This window comes from Phalangium opilio, unplaced genomic scaffold (genome assembly GCF_054372755.1).
Source record: "Phalangium opilio isolate 3A_F unplaced genomic scaffold, DU_Popi_V2 ptg000039l_1, whole genome shotgun sequence".
Classification (NCBI taxonomy): Eukaryota; Metazoa; Arthropoda; class Arachnida; order Opiliones; family Phalangiidae; genus Phalangium; species Phalangium opilio.
In genome coordinates, this window is record NW_028324162.1 from 1 (window position 1) to 26,293 (window position 26,293).

The 26,293-nt window shown below is 35.8% G+C and overlaps 2 protein-coding genes across 2 annotated transcripts; both read right to left on the bottom strand.

The window, feature by feature from the left end:
- Positions 1-15,127: 15,127 nt before the first annotated feature.
- LOC149680933 (uncharacterized) lies at positions 15,128-17,114 on the bottom strand. The gene is made up of 3 exons (XM_089834517.1): positions 16,376-17,114; positions 15,593-16,318; positions 15,128-15,532 (listed from the first exon to the last, which is right to left on the bottom strand). The coding sequence occupies exons 2-3, from the start codon at positions 15,981-15,983 to the stop codon at positions 15,285-15,287; spliced, it is 639 nt and encodes a 212-aa protein (XP_089690643.1). The 5' UTR covers positions 15,984-16,318; positions 16,376-17,114; the 3' UTR covers positions 15,128-15,284.
- Positions 17,115-21,147: 4,033 nt separating this feature from the next.
- LOC149680934 (zinc finger MYM-type protein 1-like) lies at positions 21,148-23,973 on the bottom strand. Its single transcript, XM_089834460.1, has 7 exons — positions 23,853-23,973; positions 23,028-23,768; positions 22,767-22,928; positions 22,452-22,658; positions 22,169-22,387; positions 21,495-22,073; positions 21,148-21,353 (listed from the first exon to the last, which is right to left on the bottom strand). Exons 1-7 carry the CDS (start codon positions 23,971-23,973, stop codon positions 21,148-21,150), a joined length of 2,235 nt encoding a protein of 744 aa, XP_089690586.1.
- Between the last annotated feature and the right edge of the window lie 2,320 nt (positions 23,974-26,293).

The window sequence follows — 26,293 nt, forward strand, 5'->3', positions numbered from 1 at the left end:
TATGCACATTTAGGTACATTTAGGTACGTTTATGTACATTTAGGTACATTTATGTACATTTAGGTACATTTAGGTACGTTTATGTACATTTATGCAAATTTAGGTACGTTTAGGTACATTCATGTACATTTAGGTACATTTATGTACATTTATGTACATTTAGGTACATTTATGTACATGTATGCACATTTAGGTACATTTATGTACACTTAGGTACATTTATGCACATTTAGGTACATTTATGCACATTTAGGTACATTTAGGTACATTTATGCACATTTAGGTACATTTAGGTACGTTTATGTACATTTAGGTACATTTAGGTACATTTATGTACATTTAGGTACATTTAGGTACATTTATGCACATTTAGGTACATTTATGTACATTTATGCACATTTATGCACATTTAGGTACATTTATGTACATTTAGGTACATTTATGCACATTTAGGTACATTTAGGTACATTTATGTACATTTAGGTACATTCATGTACATTTAGGTACATTTAAGTACATTTAGGTACATTTATGTACATGTATGCACATTTAGGTACATTTATGTACACTTAGGTACATTTATGCACATTTAGGTACATTTATGTACATTTATGCACATTTAGGTACATTTATGTACATTTAGGTACATTTATGCACATTTAGGTACATTTATGTACATTTAGGTACATTTATGTACATTTATGTTCATTTATGTTCATTTATGTTCATTTAGGTACATTTAGGTACATTTATGTACATTTATGCACATTTAGGTACATTTATGTACATTTAGGTACATTTATGTACATTTATGTTCATTTATGTTCATTTAGGTACATTTAGGTACATTTATGTACATTTAGGTACATTTAGGTACATTTATGCACATTTTGGTACATTTATGTACATTTATGCACATTTATGCACATTTAGGTACATTTATGTACATTTAGGTACATTTATGCACATTTAGGTACATTTAGGTACATTTATGCACATTTAGGTACATTTAGGTACGTTTATGTACATTTAGGTACATTTAGGTACATTTATGTACATTTATGCACATTTAGGTACATTTATGTACATTTAGGTACATTTATGCACATTTAGGTACATGTATGTACATTTAGGTACATTTAGGTACATTTAGGTACATTTATGTACATTTATGCACATTTAGGTACATTTATGTACATTTAGGTACATTTATGCACATTTAGGTACATTTAGGTACATTTATGCACATTTAGGTACATTTAGGTACGTTTATGTACATTTAGGTACATTTATGTACATTTAGGTACATTTAGGTACGTTTATGTACATTTATGCAAATTTAGGTACGTTTAGGTACATTCATGTACATTTAGGTACATTTATGTACATTTATGTACATTTAGGTACATTTATGTACATGTATGCACATTTAGGTACATTTATGTACACTTAGGTACATTTATGCACATTTAGGTACATTTATGCACATTTAGGTACATTTATGTACATTTATGCACATTTAGGTACATTTATGTACATTTAGGTACATTTATGCACATTTAGGTACATTTATGTACATTTAGGTACATTTATGTACATTTATGTACATTTATGTTCATTTATGTTCATTTAGGTACATTTAGGTACATTTAGGTACATTCATGTACATTTAGGTACATTTATGTACATTTATGTTCATTTATGTTCATTTAGGTACATTTAGGTACATTTAGGTACATTCATGTACATTTAGGTACATTTAAGTACATTTAGGTACATTTATGTACATGTATGCACATTTAGGTACATTTATGTACACTTAGGTACATTTATGCACATTTAGGTACATTTATGTACATTTATGCACATTTAGGTACATTTATGTACATTTAGGTACATTTATGCACATTTAGGTACATTTATGTACATTTATGTACATTTAGGTACATTTATGTACATTTATGTTCATTTATGTTCATTTAGGTACATTTAGGTACATTTATGTACATTTATGCACATTTAGGTACATTTATGTACATTTAGGTACATTTATGTACATTTATGTTCATTTATGTTCATTTAGGTACATTTAGGTACATTTATGTACATTTAGGTACATTTAGGTACGTTTATGCACATTTAGGTACATTTATGTACATTTATGCACATTTATGCACATTTAGGTACATTTATGTACATTTAGGTACATTTATGCACATTTAGGTACATTTAGGTACATTTATGCACATTTAGGTACATTTAGGTACATTTATGTACATTTAGGTACATTTAGGTACATTTATGCACATTTAGGTACATTTATGTACATTTATGCACATTTATGCACATTTAGGTACATTTATGTACATTTAGGTACATTTATGCACATTTAGGTACATTTAGGTACATTTATGCACATTTAGGTACATTTAGGTACGTTTATGTACATTTAGGTACATTTATGTACATTTAGGTACGTTTATGTACATTTAGGTACATTAATGTACATTTAGGTACATTTAGGTACGTTTATGTACATTTAGGTACATTTAGGTACATTTATGTACATTTATGCACATTTAGGTACATTTATGTACATTTAGGTACATTTATGCACATTTAGGTACATGTATGTACATTTAGGTACATTTAGGTACATTTAGGTACATTTATGTACATTTATGCACATTTAGGTATATTTATGTACATTTAGGTACATTTATGCACATTTAGGTACATTTAGGTACATTTATGCACATTTAGGTACATTTAGGTACGTTTATGTACATTTAGGTACATTTATGTACATTTAGGTACATTTAGGTACGTTTATGTACATTTATGCAAATTTAGGTACGTTTAGGTACATTCATGTACATTTAGGTACATTTATGTACATTTATGTACATTTAGGTACATTTATGTACATGTATGCACATTTAGGTACATTTATGTACACTTAGGTACATTTATGCACATTTAGGTACATTTATGCACATTTAGGTACATTTATGTACATTTATGCACATTTAGGTACATTTATGTACATTTAGGTACATTTATGCACATTTAGGTACATTTATGTACATTTAGGTACATTTATGTACATTTATGTACATTTATGTTCATTTATGTTCATTTAGGTACATTTAGGTACATTTAGGTACATTTAGGTACATTCATGTACATTTAGGTACATTTAAGTACATTTAGGTACATTTATGTACATTTAGGTACATTCATGTACATTTAGGTACATTTAAGTACATTTAGGTACATTTATGTACATGTATGCACATTTAGGTACATTTATGTACACTTAGGTACATTTATGCACATTTAGGTACATTTATGTACATTTATGCACATTTAGGTACATTTATGTACATTTAGGTACATTTATGCACATTTAGGTACATTTATGTACATTTAGGTACATTTATGTACATTTATGTTCATTTATGTTCATTTAGGTACATTTAGGTACATTTATGTACATTTATGCACATTTAGGTACATTTATGTACATTTAGGTACATTTATGTACATTTATGTTCATTTATGTTCATTTAGGTACATTTAGGTACATTTATGTACATTTAGGTACATTTAGGTACATTTATGCACATTTAGGTACATTTATGTACATTTATGCACATTTATGCACATTTAGGTACATTTATGTACATTTAGGTACATTTATGCACATTTAGGTACATTTAGGTACATTTATGCACATTTAGGTACATTTAGGTACGTTTATGTACATTTAGGTACATTTAGGTACATTTTTGTACATTTAGGTACATTTAGGTACATTTATGCACATTTAGGTACATTTATGTACATTTATGCACATTTATGCACATTTAGGTACATTTATGTACATTTAGGTACATTTATGCACATTTAGGTACATTTAGGTACATTTATGCACATTTAGGTACATTTAGGTACGTTTATGTACATTTAGGTACATTTATGTACATTTAGGTACGTTTATGTACATTTAGGTACATTAATGTACATTTAGGTACATTTAGGTACGTTTATGTACATTTAGGTACATTTAGGTACATTTATGTACATTTATGCACATTTAGGTACATTTATGTACATTTAGGTACATTTATGCACATTTAGGTACATGTATGTACATTTAGGTACATTTAGGTACATTTAGGTACATTTATGTACATTTATGCACATTTAGGTATATTTATGTACATTTAGGTACATTTATGCACATTTAGGTACATTTAGGTACATTTATGCACATTTAGGTACATTTAGGTACGTTTATGTACATTTAGGTACATTTATGTACATTTAGGTACATTTAGGTACGTTTATGTACATTTATGCAAATTTAGGTACGTTTAGGTACATTCATGTACATTTAGGTACATTTATGTACATTTATGTACATTTAGGTACATTTATGTACATGTATGCACATTTAGGTACATTTATGTACACTTAGGTACATTTATGCACATTTAGGTACATTTATGCACATTTAGGTACATTTATGTACATTTATGCACATTTAGGTACATTTATGTACATTTAGGTACATTTATGCACATTTAGGTACATTTATGTACATTTAGGTACATTTATGTACATTTATGTACATTTATGTTCATTTATGTTCATTTAGGTACATTTAGGTACATTTAGGTACATTTAGGTACATTCATGTACATTTAGGTACATTTAAGTACATTTAGGTACATTTATGTACATTTAGGTACATTCATGTACATTTAGGTACATTTAAGTACATTTAGGTACATTTATGTACATGTATGCACATTTAGGTACATTTATGTACACTTAGGTACATTTATGCACATTTAGGTACATTTATGTACATTTATGCACATTTAGGTACATTTATGTACATTTAGGTACATTTATGCACATTTAGGTACATTTATGTACATTTAGGTACATTTATGTACATTTATGTTCATTTATGTTCATTTAGGTACATTTAGGTACATTTATGTACATTTATGCACATTTAGGTACATTTATGTACATTTAGGTACATTTATGTACATTTATGTTCATTTATGTTCATTTAGGTACATTTAGGTACATTTATGTACATTTAGGTACATTTAGGTACATTTATGCACATTTAGGTACATTTATGTACATTTATGCACATTTATGCACATTTAGGTACATTTATGTACATTTAGGTACATTTATGCACATTTAGGTACATTTAGGTACATTTATGCACATTTAGGTACATTTAGGTACGTTTATGTACATTTAGGTACATTTAGGTACATTTTTGTACATTTAGGTACATTTAGGTACATTTATGCACATTTAGGTACATTTATGTACATTTATGCACATTTATGCACATTTAGGTACATTAATGTACATTTGGGTACATTTATGCACATTTAGGTACATTTAGGTACATTTATGCACATTTAGGTACATTTAGGTACGTTTATGTACATTTAGGTACATTTATGTACATTTAGGTACGTTTATGTACATTTAGGTACATTAATGTACATTTAGGTACATTTAGGTACGTTTATGTACATTTAGGTACATTAATGTACATTTAGGTACATTTAGGTACGTTTATGTACATTTAGGTACATTTAGGTACATTTATGTACATTTATGCACATTTAGGTACATTTATGTACATTTAGGTACATTTATGCACATTTAGGTACATGTATGTACATTTAGGTACATTTAGGTACATTTAGGTACATTTATGTACATTTATGCACATTTAGGTATATTTATGTACATTTAGGTACATTTATGCACATTTAGGTACATTTAGGTACATTTATGCACATTTAGGTACATTTAGGTACGTTTATGTACATTTAGGTACATTTATGTACATTTAGGTACATTTAGGTACGTTTATGTACATTTATGCAAATTTAGGTACGTTTAGGTACATTCATGTACATTTAGGTACATTTATGTACATTTATGTACATTTAGGTACATTTATGTACATGTATGCACATTTAGGTACATTTATGTACACTTAGGTACATTTATGCACATTTAGGTACATTTATGCACATTTAGGTACATTTATGTACATTTATGCACATTTAGGTACATTTATGTACATTTAGGTACATTTATGCACATTTATGCACATTTAGGTACATTTATGTACATTTAGGTACATTTATGTACATTTATTTACATTTATGTTCATTTATGTTCATTTAGGTACATTTAGGTACATTTAGGTACATTTAGGTACATTCATGTACATTTAGGTACATTTAAGTACATTTAGGTACATTTATGTACATTTAGGTACATTCATGTACATTTAGGTACATTTAAGTACATTTAGGTACATTTATGTACATGTATGCACATTTAGGTACATTTATGTACACTTAGGTACATTTATGCACATTTAGGTACATTTATGTACATTTATGCACATTTAGGTACATTTATGTACATTTAGGTACATTTATGCACATTTAGGTACATTTATGTACATTTAGGTACATTTATGTACATTTATGTTCATTTATGTTCATTTAGGTACATTTAGGTACATTTATGTACATTTATGCACATTTAGGTACATTTATGTACATTTAGGTACATTTATGTACATTTATGTTCATTTATGTTCATTTAGGTACATTTAGGTACATTTATGTACATTTAGGTACATTTATGCACATTTAGGTACATTTATGTACATTTATGCACATTTATGCACATTTAGGTACATTTATGTACATTTAGGTACATTTATGCACATTTAGGTACATTTAGGTACATTTATGCACATTTAGGTACATTTAGGTACGTTTATGTACATTTAGGTACATTTAGGTACATTTTTGTACATTTAGGTACATTTAGGTACATTTATGCACATTTAGGTACATTTATGTACATTTATGCACATTTATGCACATTTAGGTACATTTATGTACATTTAGGTACATTTATGCACATTTAGGTACATTTAGGTACATTTATGCACATTTAGGTACATTTAGGTACGTTTATGTACATTTAGGTACATTTATGTACATTTAGGTACGTTTATGTACATTTAGGTACATTAATGTACATTTAGGTACATTTAGGTACGTTTATGTACATTTAGGTACATTAATGTACATTTAGGTACATTTAGGTACGTTTATGTACATTTAGGTACATTAATGTACATTTAGGTACATTTAGGTACAGTCCCCGACAAAAGTTTCTGGACATTTTCATTTGGCTGCCATTTTGTTCCTATTTGAGCTAGAGTAACAAAATAGGACTTTCTAGATAGGTTGCCTTCTCAAGATTATTATAAAATTACAAATGACACTGTGGCGCTAATAGGGCGTTAGCCATAGCGGAAATAGTAAAGCCCCCCGATAATGACGTTACGAAATAATGCTTCAAATGGATCAATAATTCTATCGTTGCACGCGTCTTGTCACGTAGAATCCGAAACTTTTTTCAAATTGCAAATCGGTTCAGAAAATAAATAATCGGTTATCCACCAATTTGTGGATAATTGATCGAAAATGCCGAGCTCTAGGTGGTTTTTCGATGATTAATGTTTTTGTGTCTTTTCGGTAAATAATGATTGGGTGTCTTTTCGGTATAAAAATGTTTGGTTTGGATTTTCTTAAGAAATGTTTTGAGTGCTTGGAGAATAAATATCGTGGCAGAACTCCAGTTTGCAGAATAGGTGACGTGTCTACCATGGAAATGTAGCGGAGAATCGGGAATGAAGATTCACGATGACATGAATTAGAGAAGAATGTAACAACGGCAAATTCTTGAAGAAGGATGCCAATATTAATCCTCATTGTGAAATGGATGGTAATCTCCGAAGATAATGGTTCGAATTACTATATTATTTAAATTAAAAAGACTCACTTGTCCTAATGACATGAAAATATTGATATTCGAATACTTCTCCTTTTGTCTGGAAGTTTAATTTTTCCACCACTTTTGAAATTAGACAACTATCTCTTTAAATTTTAGAATGCCATATATTTTTTGTTAAATCTAAGGTTAATTAGAGAACGTTGTATTTAAAAAAGTAGTCTTCAAACAATGAATGAAATGGATTTTTAATGTGTATATAAAAAACTATATAAGTAGTTCACTGGAAATTACACAGTCATCAACATAATAATAATAATAATAATAATAATAATAATAATAATAATAATAATAATAATAGGGGCTGGGCTCCATGAAACGAGAAATAAATACCTTTTGTATTTTATTTCCGAGTAGGTAGGCTGCCTTGTTTTTTAAGCTTGCAGCATGGCAAGCACTTAATTCATCAACCACGCCAAAGTGTATAATCACGGTAAACAAGTGCCTGCCTACGTTGGAGATGATGTCACAATTTACGTTTATTCACTAATGAAAATATCCAGGAATTTTATCATGAATGTTTGCAAAAATTTAATCATGAATATTTTTGAAAATTTTATCATGAACATTTTTAAGAATCTCATCATGAATATTTTCAAGAATTTAATCATGAAAAATTAGAAAAATTAATCATGAAAATTTAGAAAAATCAATCATGATAACTAAGAAAAAATCTATCATGAATATTTAGAAAAATCCATCTAGAATATTTGAAAAAAATTCTCCATGAATATATTGAGAAAAAATGCATCATGAATATATAGAGAAAAAATGTATCATGAATATTTTCAAATTATAACGAATGGTTTTATAGATGTTAAGCCTAAAAGTGTCTGACCTTTCCTAGACGTGGTTAAGATTTAAATTGACATTCCCAATGTAAAAAAAACTCGATGTCTTAGATTAGTGGTGTCTTTGAAATTTGAGTAACAAATGGTATAGAGGGCATTGTAGAACATGGGTTTGATTTATTGGTCTTCCAGTACTAATTTCTGTATTGGTATACTTACGACAGTTTATTTACTTATGCAAAAACCGCGATATATGATTGATTGACGTATAAACAGCAGGAGTGTGTTCAAACCCTGTTCAATATCTCGATTTACATATAAGAACTGAAAAATAGCTTTTAGGTTTTATCGATTCACATGGGTATACGGACTAAACACTTCCAAGAAAAAGAACCCCAGCCATAATCTCCCATTACTGAAATTGTACAAAATCCCCCATCCCCAGACAAAATCCTCGGTTGTTAACCCTATCCGAGAAAAGTGAAAAATCCCCCGATAATTATCCCCATCATAGAAAAAATACAATATCAATATAATCCGAAACACTTCAGCAATCCGGTAGTGCAATAGATCAGGCATTGGACTATTTCTAATTAATTCGTTGACTTTCATTCATTTCAAGGGAAAAAATAAGTTCAACCACTGAAAGAACACTTGTGGGAGTTTTAGAATTACTCATACCATTCACGGGGTCTCAGGAAACTCTTTGCCAAATTTCAACCTTCTGTTTTGGATAAAGAATGCGCGCGAGGAAATTTGTTTTCACGCTATAGGATAGGCAACTCCCCTATCTCCGACAGCAGCTTATTCTGTATATACTCTATTTTCAGCTTCGGTTGTTAGCACGCGCAAAGCTAGGTCTCTATGTTATGTAGCTTTGTGCGTGCTGACAAGAGACGAAGAAAAAAAAGATTATAAATATCCGCGAGATTTTTATCTCAAATGCACGGACCTGTAGGCTTTAGTTTCAAATACGTGCATAGTCGTATGTAATCAATTGGTGGGTCCTTCAAACATTATCAAGGAACGTTGTGCTATTAAAAATAGCGAAAATTATTTCTTGAGATTCCCAAAAGATTTAGAAACGTAATAAATATTTATAATACTAACTCTAACATCCTTCTCTAATAGTCTAAATTAGTATTACTTGAAATTTTAAAAGTCACTGGCTCGACTATGAAGTCGACACTCGACAGTCGAGGCACTTCAACTTTTTTCGAAGCCTACTAGAATTTCCGCCCATACATTTGAGCTAAAACTCGCGGATATTTTAAATCCAGAGAATCATTATTTTCTTCGTCTCTTGTCATCACGCACAAAGCTACGTTACATAGAGACCCAACTTTGCGCGTGCTGACAACCCAAGCTGAATCAGATTATCCAGAATAAGCTGTCGTCAGAAATAGGGGAGTTGCCTATTCTATAGTGTGAAAACAAATTTCCTCACGCGAATTCTTTATCCATGCTCCTATGGTACCCGGAAGTAGGATAAAAACCCTTGGAAGGAAAAGCGGACCGAGATCCGCCTTTTTACATAAATAGAAATTGATTTTTAACATTTTTAGCGGTAGAACTTTTGGTAAACATTATATTTTACAATATTATTACAATATTTACATAGAAATATATGGAAAGTTTCCTCTAAAATAGCGCTTAATAAAAGTTATAATATTTGAAAAATGCTAAAACCATTCATAATTTGATATCGCAGCTTCTTGAAGATCATTTCATCACCTAATAGAGAAATTATGAAAGGCAACATATTAAATTCTATTATTTGAGTTGTAAAAAATGGCATTCTTTAACTGCCGTTTTAAGACTTTTACCCTACTAAACCACATTAAGCCTTTCGAGTGGATGGGCATAAATTGGTGCACATCCATCCTCTAAAAAAGTATCTGGCCATCGTGTCCGACGATGAAACGTTTATCATTCGTAAAGACTACACATTCTAACTGCTCGAGTGTCTAATTTGTGTGCTCTGTTCCAGGGTTGTTTGATTTAAATCAAGCGATTTTTTAAAAAAAATCATTTGATTAAAATCAAGAATATATTTTTATTTTTAAAAAATGTTTTCTGAGATTCCATGAAGTAGGTTATTATATTATTATTGTTGATGAGGAGGGTACGCGCCCTAGCACCGATGCCAAAGGCATATTGTGCATCCTCGTAATCAGGCCTTGAATAGGCCTGTAGCTGCAGCGTAGCGAAGAATTCGCTCCACCGTGAGAGAGGAGACCCTCGAGGGTTCCAGGGTGTGTGAATCAAAATATTCTAATCTAAGCGAGGCGAAGTAGTCGCACTCGCAAAGTACGTGGGCGGATGTTTCTTCCATCTCCTGACACGACCTACAGAGAGGGTCGTCGGCAAAACCCATCAGATGGAGGTGCCTATTAAGCCGGCAATGCCCGGTCAAAAGACCGGTGGCCAGCCTAATATCCCATCTGCCGAGCGAAATTAGGTCCCTAGCACGAGACCTGCAGGGACCATCGACAAACAACTTTGTCTGTCTCTGGCCCTCCATGCTGTGCCAGAGCTGATTTTGTATGACAGTCAACCTGTCATGCAGACACCGTTTGACGTGCCTGTAAGGGATGGGGACGGCCGGCTCCGGCCCCAAGAGCTTGGCCTCCGCACCCCTTTTCGCAAATCTATCGGCTTGCTCATTGCCATAATAACCGCTATGCCCTGGCACCCAGTACAGCAGAACCCTGTTGCAGGATGCCAGTCGCGCTAGCAGGTCGAGGCAGCTACGCACCAGTTGAGAAGAAATCTGACACTGGTTCAGAGCGTTCAGGGCAGCCTGACTGTCAGAATAAATTCTCACAGTCCGTCCGGTATACCCTTTGTTAATACAGTAATCTGCGCAATAACAGATCGCGGCAATTTCAGCCTGGAACACACTAGCGAAGGTGCCCAGGCAAGCAGAAAAGCCGACCCTTGTGGTTTGACAGTAATAGCCGGCGCCAGCGCCGGAATCAGTCTTGGAGCCATCGGTGAACCAAATGGTTTCACCCCCAGTGCCAAGAGGCAGCAGGTTAGTCCACTCTGCCCGACTGGGGAAGTGGATACTGAATGGCTTAGTGAAATCAAAACTGGTAACGGTTTTGTCAGAGCACATCGTAAGCGACGGCTCAAGTGCGGCGTACTCCCGAAAGAGCTTCGTATGGCTGTAATCCCAAAGTCTTGGAACCCAACAGCCACTAATGTTGAGCCTGTAGGCTCCCATGACAGCCTCCTCCTCAATGAAGAGATGAAGAGGAAGCATGTCAAGGAGCACCTCCAGGGAAGCAGTTGGGGTCGATCTCATGGCCCCCGTAACACCAATGCAGGCAAGCCTTTGAAGCTTGCGCAGGGCAGCCTGCACCGTCTTAAGCCGGACCCTTGTCCACCAGACAAGTGCCCCGTAAGATAGTATGGGTCTGATGATCCCAGTATAGAGCCAGTGTACAGCCTTGGGGTTGAGGCCCCAAGTCTGGCCGACAGAGCTCCTGGTCCTCCAGAAGAGCATCTTGGCCTTCTTAATACACCGATCAAGATGCGGCTTCCATGTGAGTCTACAATCAAAAGTCACCCCCAGGTATTTCACCTCGGAGGACTTTGTCAGGACCTGGCCAAAGAAAGAGATATCATTGAACAGATCCTTAGTATTCTTCCTCGTAAAAGGAACAAGGACAGTTTTATCAGGTTAAGAAACTCGAGAAGATACTTAACTAGAAAAGACCTATAATTAAAAACAATCATAGTGTTGTTATATTTCAGTTTAAGTTTTTCCCAGAACTGAAATAATAACTGGCGATGTCAATTGTATTTTCATTGATCAAGTTTTAATAAAATAAGCATTAAATATGATCGTATTGTTCTTTTAAAATTCATTACAAAAGTTGTCCGGTGATCTTATTTAAAACCTAATTACTTCCAATAACCGAAATGGCGACATTGAACTGCACGTAAACCTCTATCGCGTTTTTAGCAAAAGTAAATAAACCGTCAAAAGTATACTACAACCGGAAACAATACTCGAAAACCAACAAATCAAACCCGTGTCCTAAAGTGTTCTCTAAACCATTTATTACTCAAACTTGAAAGACACAACTAATCTAAGACAACAAGTTTAATTTTAAACTCGAAATTTTAATTTAAATCACAAGGACGCCTATTTAAACCTCAGTAACTTGTATGCTTAACATCTATAGTTACAATTTGACTGATAATCTACTCCGAGTCCAAACAGCTTTACCTAGAGGTATGAAATTTTGCAGGGACGGTACTCAGAGGCAGTAGGCGGGCTCTTAGATTTTTTTCAATTCCTCATCATCTTGAAAAATGGCGGCGTCTACGTGTTTCAACCGAATCTATAACATTTAAAACACCGGTTCCCAATTTCCGTAAGACTGAATTCATGTCTTTTTGAAGCTCGATTTGCCACCTTCGTTAAAAATGGCGGCCTGAAATGTAATAATATATCTCGATGGGCAACGCCGGTTGTTTTTTTTTGCTACTCTGTTTATACTAAAGATTTAAGATGGATTTTTCATTCTAAATATTCAAGTTGGAATTCTCCTAAATATTTAAGATGAATTCTTTTCTAAATATTCATGATATAATTTCTGTAAAACTTCATCTGCGAAAAAATACATAAATAAAATAAAATTTCTATCCGAAAAACCTTGGAGAAGCTTTCACCTTTGACAGGACAAGAAAATGGTATTTAACTCTATACATGGGCGCCCGTTAAATTTCTCATTTCAAGTAAAAAAAAACAAAGAGTCTTAGATTATTGTGTAAATCTAAGTGTCCCTCTATCCATATAGATTATGAAACATAAACTTTAAACTACAAAAGAATAATATCAAATTATTTTAGGGGAAATAGTTAAGGTTATTAATGGAAGCAGACTCAATTTAGTTTTTTTGCCAAATTAACGATAGTAAAATTGAGATATTAAATTCTCAATGTCACAAACCAAGGCGCTTACCGACTATATTATTATAGTAAGAAAAGTATGCCCTATTGAGTCTGATTGTTTTTGCGATGATCATTGAAACTGCTCTACTCTAAGCTAAAAAATATATAGAGCAACCTTCATACGCTGAAACACGACACAATTGCAAACGCTGGGCTTTTTATCGTTTGTAGGGCCTCTCTCTCTTTTTTGCTCTATGTTCCAAAAACAGCCATAATTTTCAAAAAACCAAATTCTTAAGTAAAGTTTAAAGGGATAGTTATCACGTTTAAAATGTGCTGGGAATAAGAAAACTTGCAGAGTAAAGCCTAGAAAGCGGGGAATATGTTAAAATTATCCACGTCGTAAAATATTTTCATGTCATAAGAACTTGCGAATAATTTAACCTGTATATATATATTATTATAATTCAAACCATTCTCATCCACTTTGAATTGAACAATGTCTTCTCAACCATCATCATGAATTTGCCGTCGAAATATTATTCCCACAATATTATTTTCAGAGCATTTCTCAACATCCAATTCTCAATCGTCCAAACATTAATTACCGAACGTCAAATAAGTTCTGTTACACCTGTATTTTAGTCATGCCACCTATTTTGCTCCATAAACTATCTCTGTTACACCTGTAATTTAGTCATGCCACTATTTTGCTCCATAAACTATATCTGTTACAACTGTATTTTAGTCATGCCACCTATTTTGCTCCTTAAACTTTCTCAAAGTATATTCTTCAAACACTGTCCATCATTCAATACCGCGGCTCGTCCAACTTTTAATAGCGATTCAACAGATAACGCCGTCTGCCGTAAAATATCCGTCAAAAGAATTATCCCCAAATATCCACCCACTGTATTAGCAACTAGGAAATTACAAAAAATCATTAAACATATCCAAATCTCTAAATATTTAGACGTTTACAAACCGCCACCAACAACCCTCCATTTCTGAAGACTGAGTCTAATTCACAAGTTCTCATTTCTCATATGTCAGTGTGAACTAAAAATTCTCGGGTTGGAACATCTTGTTTTTCTGATCGTAATATTTAATACGGAGCTAAGTTGATATAGATAAAATTAAAAATTTTTAGGCTTATTTGCTATTGTTTTGAACGTCACGTTTTTTGTCATAACTTTTAATTTTCTGAACCGAGTTAGAATTTGAAAACAGTTTCGGATTCGACGTGACAAGACGCGTGCAACGATAGCATTGTTGATCCATTTGAAGCACTATTTCGTAACGTCATTATCGGGGGGCTTTACTATTTCCGCTATGGCTAACGCCCTATTAGCGCCACAGTGTTATTTGTAATTTTAAAATAATTTTAAGAAGTAAACCTATTTAGAAAGTCCTATTTTGTTACTCTAGCTCAAATAGGAACAAAATGGCAGCCAAATGAAATTGTCCAGAAACTTTTGTCCGGGACTGTACGTCTTCGATAGGTGTGGAATTATCCCATTGAAAGTTTTTCATTGGCATGGGATCCATCATGACGGTGCCGTATAGGTTGTTACAGTCTAGATACGTTAGAAAACTAGTGGGTTTTTTCGGATCGTAGATCTCGGGGAAGAGGTTATTGTTGGCTGTCGCCTAACGGTGACTAATCGTGGAAACACCTCCGCGAATCCCTTTTTCAATCATCAAATGCACATCCGGGTCGAGCAGTAAATCCAGCTCTACACCTGTCATGTAGAGGGCGCTCTCCCAAGCGAATCCTGGACTTGTACAGGAATGTGCGCTGTCTAATTTGTAGTAGTTCATACAAATACTTCGGAATGATTCGAAAACGTCAGCTAGCTGTAGAGTGTCAGCAGTGACGTAGAGGTCATGATACTCGCCTAAAACGTATCTCCCTGTTAGCATGATAGTTATTAGGGTTTGTATATAAAAACCCTTACCTATGTTTTTAATCTGGAAGGTTTCCCAGACCTTCTGCGCATGCTCATAATGACTGTCAGAGATATGAGAGTCAGTTAAGATGTTGAAGAACTCCTCCTTCGAGGGTAGTTGTTCCTGATCAAATTTTTCTGTACTGTCCATGTAATCATAAGGGTACACTCCCTTCCGTAATAGTAAGGCGACTTCGTCAGGTGTATACACGGAATTTAAAATGGGGAACTTCTCTGACCCTCCTTTAGCTGGATTCCCTACGAGGGTTTCCAGGGAAGCGGGTAAAAATCTACACGAGTCGACGAAACGTAGATGACCCAGCGAAAAGGAAATATACGTCTCACTATTGCTCGGAATGCATTCGATTTTCTTATTTTTAATTAATCCGATTTGTTGCATGAGGAGATGTCCATCGTAGCGACTCAGGTTATGTAGGAAGACGGGGATATGTGATGGTGGTTTCAGTTTTAGATTGCAACTATTGTGCGCTGCTCCATGGTACGTCTCCAAGTAATGATCGTGATCTCGAACTTTCCAATCCTTTTCCGTGAACGGTTTATAACATAGTTAACAGAGTGACGTCTTTCTGAAAGTTATCTCCTCCTCGCTCGATAGACTCAGTGGGGATTTTTCCGCGATTTTATCTAGGATAACTTTCGATTCAATATCTAATCTATCAAAAAAGACGTTGGTTGCGTCTTTCCCTCTATATGTAACCGGTTTATTGGGAGTTCCTGATAACAAATATATGGATTTATAAGGTAAAAATTAAACTTTGTACTGTAACTTACCGTCAGGACCAACTACGACGTAGGAAAAACCACAAGATATATGTAAAGCTAGAGTGGTGGTCGAAGAAAGCGTCGAGTCTGGTAGGCAGGTGTCGACCTTAGGCATAATCGACTCAAAATCAGCGTAGATAACATACGGAACCCTCATACACCATCCGAACTTTCTGAATTTACAGATGGGTTCCTTGGTGGGCATGATGATACGTTGAGGTCCGTGGATGTTACAATCTTTCACGTGTTCGTTGTGGTTACTTTTAGCGTTGGCACCAGTGAAGCGGTGTAGACAATAACGACAGTAGAACGTCACCCCATCGTGTTTCGTAAAATCGTTTAAGAGACGACTTAAGCTTTTTATTAAGCAGTAATGTTGTTTTTTCCCTTGGGTTAGTAATAAGAGGTCAATTTGCCGTTCTTCTTGCACTTTATTGTTACTAACGTAGATGGGGAAAACTATTTTTTCTAACGCAAAGATGTTAACCGATAGCTTATTTACCCGTTCAAATTTTTCCAGTTTGTTTGAATCAGGTTTAAAGGGGAAAGACACCCCATCCAGATTCAACTCCTCGGTAAACCCGGTGTATTTACTAACACGTTGAGGGTTTTTATCAACCGGATGTAGTTTAGCTAAAATGCTGTATAAAAAGCATCTATCATCGGAGTTTTTGATATTAATCACCGCTTTTTTATCAGCTATCCATTGGGGTAGTTCGATATATGACCCCCCTCGCAGGGGTGCATACATAATAATGTTTAATTGTAGGTGTAATATGCTAGTTTTGTTCTTGGTAAATGCTAAAAAATAGTCTTATGCTAGGTTATTCTATGGTAGATCCTGAAAAAGATAGGCTTATGCTAAGTTATTCTATGTTAGATCCTGAATGATTGGTCTATGCTAGGTTATTCTACGGTAGATCCTGAATGATTGGTCTATGCTAGGTTATTCTACGGTAGATCCTAAAACACAGCCTTATGCTAGGTTATTCTAGTTGTATAGGTTTAAGAATCAGAGTTTGTATTAGGTTTAGAACATTTAATGAGCAGGAAACTCTGATTTTTCAAAAAAATGTTACTACCGGTTTTTTCATACGAATACTTTTAAAATACCCATGAATATTGATTAAAATACGGGCATTTATATAATTCTACCTAAAAAATCAGCAATCTTACCATGCACAAGTGGCTTATTATAAAGTAATGCTGAATTTCACACAAATACTACTAAATTACACGTGATTGATATAAACTACATGCAAAAGTTATAGCTGACTACTCCTAAAATACACATGAATATTGATTAAAATTCTGGCATTTATATAATACTACCTAAAGAACACTAATTTTACCCTGCACAAGTGGCTTATTAGAAATTAATACTGAATTTCATACGAATAATACTTAACTACAAAGAATTTATATAAAATGTATGCAAAAGTTATAGCTGAATACTGGCTAAAATGCACATGAATATTGATTAAAATACTAGAATTTCCACAATACTATCTTAAAAACCCCAATTTTACCATTCACAAGTGGCATATTAGAAATTAATACCGATTTCTTATACGAATACTACTAAAGTACACATGAATATTGACTAAAATACCAATATTGTTATAGCTGAATACTGCTTAAAAACCACACGAATATTGATTAAAATACTAGCATTTCCTTAACACTATCTAAAAAACCCCAATTTTACCATGCAAAAGTTGCTTACTAGAAACGAAGTAACTAAAGTAAACATAAATATTGACTAAAATAGAATCATTGTTATGATGCAAAGTGAACTTACCCTTTTTTTTTATAAAACTTTCGCTCGTCAAGAAGATGTCTTCGCTCTTTATGGGTCGACATACGGATCAGATTTTTAGATTGAACTAAAACACAACGTCTGAAGTGCGCACAGTCACGTCATGTGCAGAAATAATTTAATTGGCCGCAGTCAGGCACGTCTTTTAAAGTCCCATCACAATGATTGCGGTGTAGATGACCCGTACGTGGCATAGCGGCATGAGAAGAAGATGTCTTCGCTCTCTATATCTCCTTTTGGCCACCCAACAGGTGTATAGTATATGGCATTAAGGGGGCGGAGGAGGTCGAACTTAGTTCACAACAAAAGAATTTATCCCCATCTCTTTTTATTTATACGTAAACACGTTCATACGTGTCTAAATTTTATGAGTTTGGGGGGGGGGGGCAGTGCCATTTGATTCCTTGCTTTCTGATCAACGTAATATATTTTGTCCTTTCTATAAGTGGACCACCCACCAGGTTTTATGACATTAAAAGGAGAGCGGGGTTGAACCTTTATCCCATATATTTTTTTATTTATACGTAAACATGTCCAGGCGTGTCTTAATGGGTTTGGGGGCGTGGTCGAACCATTTGTATTGTTATGAATGGAATTTGTATTTAGAGTGATTTATTGCTTTGTTAATTGGTGAAGGGGTCAAATATTTAATTGATTCCAGGTGGTTGCCCTGAGGGCATTAAACGGACAAGTCTCTACAAGTTATGTTTTTGTAGCGTTAGCAGAAATCAATAAGACAACATATCATTAGACGGAAGCAATAACCTCATACGTACTATATTTATCAAAATTATTAGCCGTGTAATCAAAAATTTGTGGAAAACGTTAAAAACAGTAATGTATCCACAATGCATTTCGTGTTAGAAGTAAAAATCCATCGAAACTTTTTTGATCATTTGCGTTACATCTTCATCGAAACGAAAACGATAATTTACAATTCCTTTAAACCCATAGGAATACATGGGAAATTGAATAAACCACCGAAACTAAATCAGCCCTCTAGGTTACATTTTACCGAAACGAAACGCGTAATTTGAAAAACATTTCAAATTGTTTAAAACGTTGAGTTAAATTCTACTAAGATTTATCAAAATTACTCTATGTTTCACCAAAAAAAACTTTTAATTTAGCAAATTTTCACAGCGATTAAGAATTTGGGATACATTCCTTATTGGTATATATGACTGGATATGCTCTAGGGTCATCTTTATTCCCAAGCCCGGGAAGGCTTCCTATCTCGAGGCGAAGGCATTTAGGCCCATATGCCTGACCTCCTTCTTCCTCAAAATTCTGGAGAAGCTGGTGCACAGGTACATTAGAGACGAGGTACTTTCGGTAATTCCTCTCTCTTCTTCACAATTTGCCTACCAAAAAGGCAAATCCACTGAGACGGCCCTTCACGGCCTTACGAATTGCCTGGATAGGGCATTCGAGTTTCAGGAAATTTCACTGGCCGTCTTCCTCGACATTGAGGGGGCCTTTGACAAGGTCTCTAGCTCGGTTATTACTGAAGCTGTCAAGAGATTTTGCATCAGCGACACTCTCGGCCGCTGGATCAAGTCCATGCTTACCGACCGTGAGTTGTCGGCGTCCCTCCTTGGGGACTCTCTAGGGGTGACTACCAGCAGGGGCTTCCCTCAGGGTGGAGTGCTCTCCCCCCTGTTGTGGTGCCTGGTGGTGGACGAACTTTTAGGGAGGCTCGGGGGTGCTGGGGGCTTTAGCACTTCGGGTATGCGGACGATGTAGCGATAGTCTTTACCGGGAAGTTCCCGGATACTGTTACCGCGCTTATGACATTTGCTCTCTCTAGCATGGAGCAATAGTGTCAGGCGGTTAAATTCACTGTAAATCCTGATAAACATGTCCTTGTTCCTTTTACGAGGAAGAATACTAATGATCTGTTCAATGATATCTCTTTCTTTGGCCAGGTCCTGACAAAGTCCTCCGAGGTGAAATACCTGGAGATGACCTTTGATTGCAGACTCACATGAAAGCCGCATCTTGATCGGTGCATCAAGAAGGCCAAGATGCTTTTCTGGGGGACCAGGAGCTCTGTGTGCCAGACTTGTGGCCTCAACCCCAAGGCTGTACACTGGCTCTATACTGGGATCAGCAGACCCATACTATCCTACGGGGCACTTGTCTGGTGGACAAGGGTTCGGCTCAAGACGGTGCAGGCTGCCCTGCGCAAGCTTCAAAGGCTTGCCTGCATTGGAGTTACGGGGGCCATGAGATCGACCCCAACTGCTTCTCTGGAGGTGCTCCTTGACTTACTTCCTCTTAATCTCTTCATTGAGGTAGAGGCTGTCATGGGGGCCTACAGACTCAACATTAATGGCTGTTCGGTTCCAAGACTCTGGGATTACAGCCATACGAAGCTCTTTCGGGAGTACGCCGCATTTGAGCCGTCGTTAACAATGTGCTCTGACAAAACCGTTACCAGTTTTGATTTCACTAAGCCATTCAGCCGTCGTTAACGATGTGCTCTGACAAAACCACTACCAGTTTTGATTTCACTAAGCCATTCAGCCGTCGTTAACGATGTGCTCTGACAAAACCGTTACCAGTTTTGATTTCACTAAGCCATTCAGCCGTCGTTAACGATGTGCTCTGACAAAACCGTTACCAGTTTTGATTTCACTAAGCCATTCAGCCGTCGTTAACGATGTGCTCTGACAAAACCGTTACCAGTTTTGATTTCACTAAGCCATTCAGCCATCGTTAACGATGTGCTCTGACAAAACCGTTACCAGTTTTGATTTCACTAAGCCTTTCAGCATCCACTTTCACAGTCGGGCCGAGTGGACTAACCTGCTGCCTCTTGGCACTGGGGGTGAACAGGGCCGTCGCCCGGGTGAAATTTTTGGTAGGACCGCGGTTGGGCACATTTTCGGACAATTTGGTATTAAAATCCTTTATGCAAGAAATTAAATTTTTTTGTACTATTTATTAAAGAAAAACTTCATACAACTAATTTTCGTGATTTCGAAGTGAACCTTTCAAGAAAACTGTCAAAAGATACACTTCTTGTGTATTCCTTTTCCACAGCTAGTAATGTCAAATCGCACAGACGTTCTGGTAACATAGACTGGCGGTCGGGGCTTAACACTCTAGTCAAAGTTGAAAAAGTTCCTTCGCAAACAGCAGTAGACGATCCAAATGCCAAAGCTGCACAGCATATTTTGTATAAAATTGGAAATGCGTTCTATATAGTCAATACCAGAAGTATTAGAGCGCAATCATTGTTTTCATGTTGGGTTGTTAAAGATCGAACGAATCAATTTTGCATTTTGCTGATACTCACATTACACTTCAAGAGAACTTCGCAAACCACTCGCAATTTTTTCTCTTCGGCAGAAACATTACTTAACACATATGCACGACCAAGACTGATTTCCTTTCTAAGCTCATTGCGATCTATGCTCATTAGCTGGCAAATGGGATCCAATTTGTCAATATCAAAAAATGATGCGGAACTTGGAACTAATGATGCAAAAGCCTTCGACAGAACTTTGTTCCGTTCTGAAAATCTACCCTCCATTTCTGCCGTAATAGAATCAATAACACTGTAATATAATCTTTTCATCGACGTTTCAGGGGATAGATTCATATCTGCGGACTCAGACTGTCCGACCGTTGACATAAGGTGAGCATCTTTGAACTTGGGATTAATTTTTCGGGTACGCTTTTTTTGAACCAATGTGTTGGATCCTAACTCGTGGTCATCAGCCTCGGGAAATAGTTTCATAGACATAGTCCATATTTGAGGAAAATGTTTTTCACTTCGTTGCTGTTTAATTGCTTCGACTGTTGTGGTTATTAAATCTAGCCCAGCCATTAGATCACACTGTTCATTTTGCAAATGCTTGTTAGCTGGAGCAAACACTTCTGAAAAGTTGAAAATTGCAACACTTTTGTAATGTAACTATGTAAAGAAATAGAAGTCGGTGACCATAAATTGAAATTGTTAGAAATAGGATTACCTAAAACGCTTTTCGTCAAAATAGCCAAAAACCGAAATTCAAGCCCTTTCATAATTTTCATTAGTCCAGTTGCCTCCACAGCAGTCTCTCCAGGTAGTGACGTGTCTCTGCTTAAATCTTTAAGCACTAAAAATATTTCTCGGAAGTTTTCAACGATGATTGTTACGGTTTCCAGATGCCCAGTCCATCTGTGCTCCATAAGACGTTTCAGTGTTTTCCCTGAAACCGTTCATGGGTCTTTAAGCTTAGCTGATATTTTGATTTAATAGATTGGATTGCGAACCTTTGTATCGCGCGCACACAGTAAATTTTCTGAAGAGATTGTAGAGACAGTTGCAAGTGTCAAAGAGTTGCTTTAATTTTGGTTCTAACTTGAAACCGTTGACAATTACTAGATGTAGTTGATGATTAAAGCAGTGAACATAAGGAATATCCCTTTCCAAAGTTCGAGAAATTATCTTTTGCATTCCTCCTTTTACACCAGACATAACTACGTAAAAGTTAATTTAAGTTTTTGCTAAAAACAGTCCAAATAGATTGCAATTCCGTGTACTAATAACTACAAATTAAATATCTGAAGCGCCATCATAACATTGACTTATAATCTTGTTTAGATCCAAATGGTGTTTTTCAAGAACATTTAATATTCGTTTCGAAGTATACTCAGCATTAAACTCCTCTAAACAAATCATATCTAATAAATTTTCAAATATTACGCCATTTTTAACATGTCGAATTACGATGCAAAAGTCTTCATTTCCTAATATTATTGGAATTGCCAATGACGGAATGGATGAGTTATTATTCATGTATTGAAAATTTTAGTTGTATAATAACGTCGATAAAAATTATAATTTACTTGATTTATCTCGTGTACCATCACATTTTATTGTATAATACCCTGGCTTCGATAAGCGAACGCTATCCGCAACCGCCGTTCTTACGCATTCAGCTAGGATTCCTATGAGTTCATTTTGTACAGATGGTGATCTATAATGCGCATTCTGTGGAATAGTTTGTAAAACCCTGACTAAATCTGGATCTCGTTTTAGGGTGAACTCGAATAGGCTTAGGAAAAGCCCAGATGAGGTTTGATGTATTTGTTCTGTTGTACCACGCAGAGGAAGTTCATGTTCGGCTAAAAATTGTATAACTTCAAAAACCGCTCTCAAGTAATATCGATTTCTCTGAATCTGCTCGTCAACCAGTTTTTTGGTAATAATTGAACTAGCTTGTTCTCTGGCTTGGTGTTCTTTCCAGTTAAGAAAAGCTTCTTTGTGATATTTTGAATCCGTGTGCTTATCAAACCCAGTTTTCGATAAAGCGTTTTTCCAATTTCTATAGCCTTGGACAGTGAAAATTTGGTCTGACCTCTCTTTAGCAATTGAATACTTCCTACACGGGTAGCAATAGCAAGAGTCTGTTTTTGTGGAATATTCCAGCCAATCTCTTCCCTTATACCAATCACTATTGAAGCGCCTCATTCGATTTGAAAATTGTGTTCTTGGATAGTGTGACAGCTTTGGCTGAGATGGTACCTTATCCCCCAAATCATTGGCAGACACTTTAACTTCCACTTTTGATAGTTCGGTGACGGTAACTTGGGTGTTTAATAAACCAGTGACAGTTGGTGGCAATTCATTATCACTATCAGATTGTTCAGAACTTTATAGCATGAGTCTGCATTCCAATTCCGGATCCTCATTTACTACTGTATTTCTTTCTTCGTTTTCTACCTCAGCAGTGACGCCAATGAATTGGTCGTCACCTTGCGTGTTATTCTGTCCTTCAATTACCGTATTCATTACGGTATTTTGCCGAATAGGTGCGTGAGCTTCGGAAGATGATTGCGTGAATTCAGATCTAACTTCAGTAATCGAGTCTGTTGTTCGTGTTGCTTTACTAAAATAGTTCGTCAACGGCATAAGCCTGCCTTTTTTATAGTGGATTTATTAAACTCTGATAGCCTTTCCCGCTTTTGAACTTTTCGGTTCATTTTATATGCTTAATATTACGATTTCGAAATTTCATTCACGAGACTAACCATCGCCAGTTAATTATAACCATACATTAATCATAGAAAAAGGAACTGCCCACCTTAATTTAAGTTGCTGAGGCCCAAGGTGGATGCAATGTCAATGAGGACTAAGGATGAATACTAATTTATATCAAATTATCACGAAACTTAAAAAACGTTAAATTAGAATTGCATATCATACTATCATATAAACCACTAATGAGCTCCACAACTTCCACAAGTGCAACCAAACGATAGATTCTGCACTGTAAAATTGGTGACGCTAGACTCGATACGCACCTGCCAATCTATATAAAAAGTATGGATTCTAAAAGACCCATCTCGTCGACACGTATCTCTAGACCTCCAGTGTCGTCTGCTCTAGCGTCTAAGAACTACTTTTAAGCATGATGATAACTTTTATAGAATTTTAGGATGTTTATTATTTACAGGCACAAAAAATTACGATAAGCGTGGTGGGACTGTAGGTAGAGACGTAGGGCCAATGAAGCTACTGGTAGGGCCAAAAGAATTTTTGAACAATTTTTGGAAAATTTTGGGTAGGGCCAAGCACATTATAGGTAGGGCCGGGCCCACCCGGCCCCCCCCTGACGACGGCCCTGGGGGTGAAACTATTTGGTTCACCGATGGTTCCAAGACTGATTCCGGCGCTGGCGCCGGCTATTAGTGCCTAACCACAAGGGTCGGTTTTTCTGCTTGCCTGGGCAACTTTGCTAGCGTGTTCCAGGTGGAAATTGCCGCGATCTATTATTGCGCAGATCGCTGCATTAACTAAGAGTATACTGGACGGACTGTGAGAATTTACTCTGACAGTCAGGCCGCCCTGAACGCGCTGAACCAGTGTCAGATTACCTTTCAACTGGTGCGCAGCTGCCTTGATCTGCTAGCGCGGCTGGCGTCCTGCAAAGGGGTTCTGTTGTACTGGGTGCCAGGGAATAGCGGATATTATGGCAATGAGCAAGCCGATAGTTTTGCGAAAAGGGGCGCGCAGGCCAAGCTCTTGGGGCCGGAGCCGGCCGTCCCCATCCCCTACGGGCACGTCAAACGGAGTCTGCATGACAGGTTGACTGTCATACAAAACCAGCTCTGGCATAACATGGAGGGTCAGTGACAGACAAAACAGTTAGTCAATGGTCCCTGCAGGTCTCGTGCTAGAGAAATAATTTCGCTCAGCAGATGGGATATTAGGCTGGCCTACGGTCTTCTGCCCAGACACTGCCGGCAAAATAGGCACCTCCATCTGATAGGTTTTGCCGACGACCCTTTTTGCAGGTCGTCTCGGGAGAAGGAAGAAACCTCCGCTCACGTACTTTGCGAGTGCGACTGCTTCGCCTCGCTTAGACTAGAATATTTTGACTCACGCACTGTTGAACCCTCGCGGGTCTAATCTATTACGGTGGAGCGAATTCTACACTACGCTGTGGCAACGGGTCTATTCAAGGCCTGAATACGAGGGCGCACAATATTCCTATGGCATCGGTGCTAGGGCGCGAGCCCCCCTACTCAGTAATAATTATTATAATAATAATAGGCCTTGGTTCCTCTAAGGACGACGTAATTCCTCCGGAACATCCAGCTTGTCATTCCTGTCAGTACAGAGACTTATTTAACATCGTACTCAAGAAACTCGTGAAAGAACGAACCAATCGTAGACAAAGGGAAATCTTTGAGGCCTTAAATCTTCCTGCTGGACCTTCGGGTCACAAAATGAGCTTTCAATATAGCGAAAATACTAAAAAGCGACCCAAGTCCGGATTTCAAAAGTTAAGGAAAAGTCTAAGTAATTGGAGCTTTGCAAACAAGAAGAAGTAATCTCCTGAAATATTAAAAAAAATTAAAAAATGTATTTGTTAAAATTTAACTATTGCCCCAAAATTGTTGACGAATTGTACTATATTAATGCACAAATAAAGCCAAATTGTTTTAAATTAGAGCTGTTCGATACTACTCGATACCAAATTAGTATCGAGTATTTCAGTCTTCCGATACTGGCATCGAATACCGGATTTTCGTTTCGATACCATACTCGAGTACTTTCGAAATATTCCAGGTGTCGAGTAATTTTTACCCATTTAGTCGTTATCGTT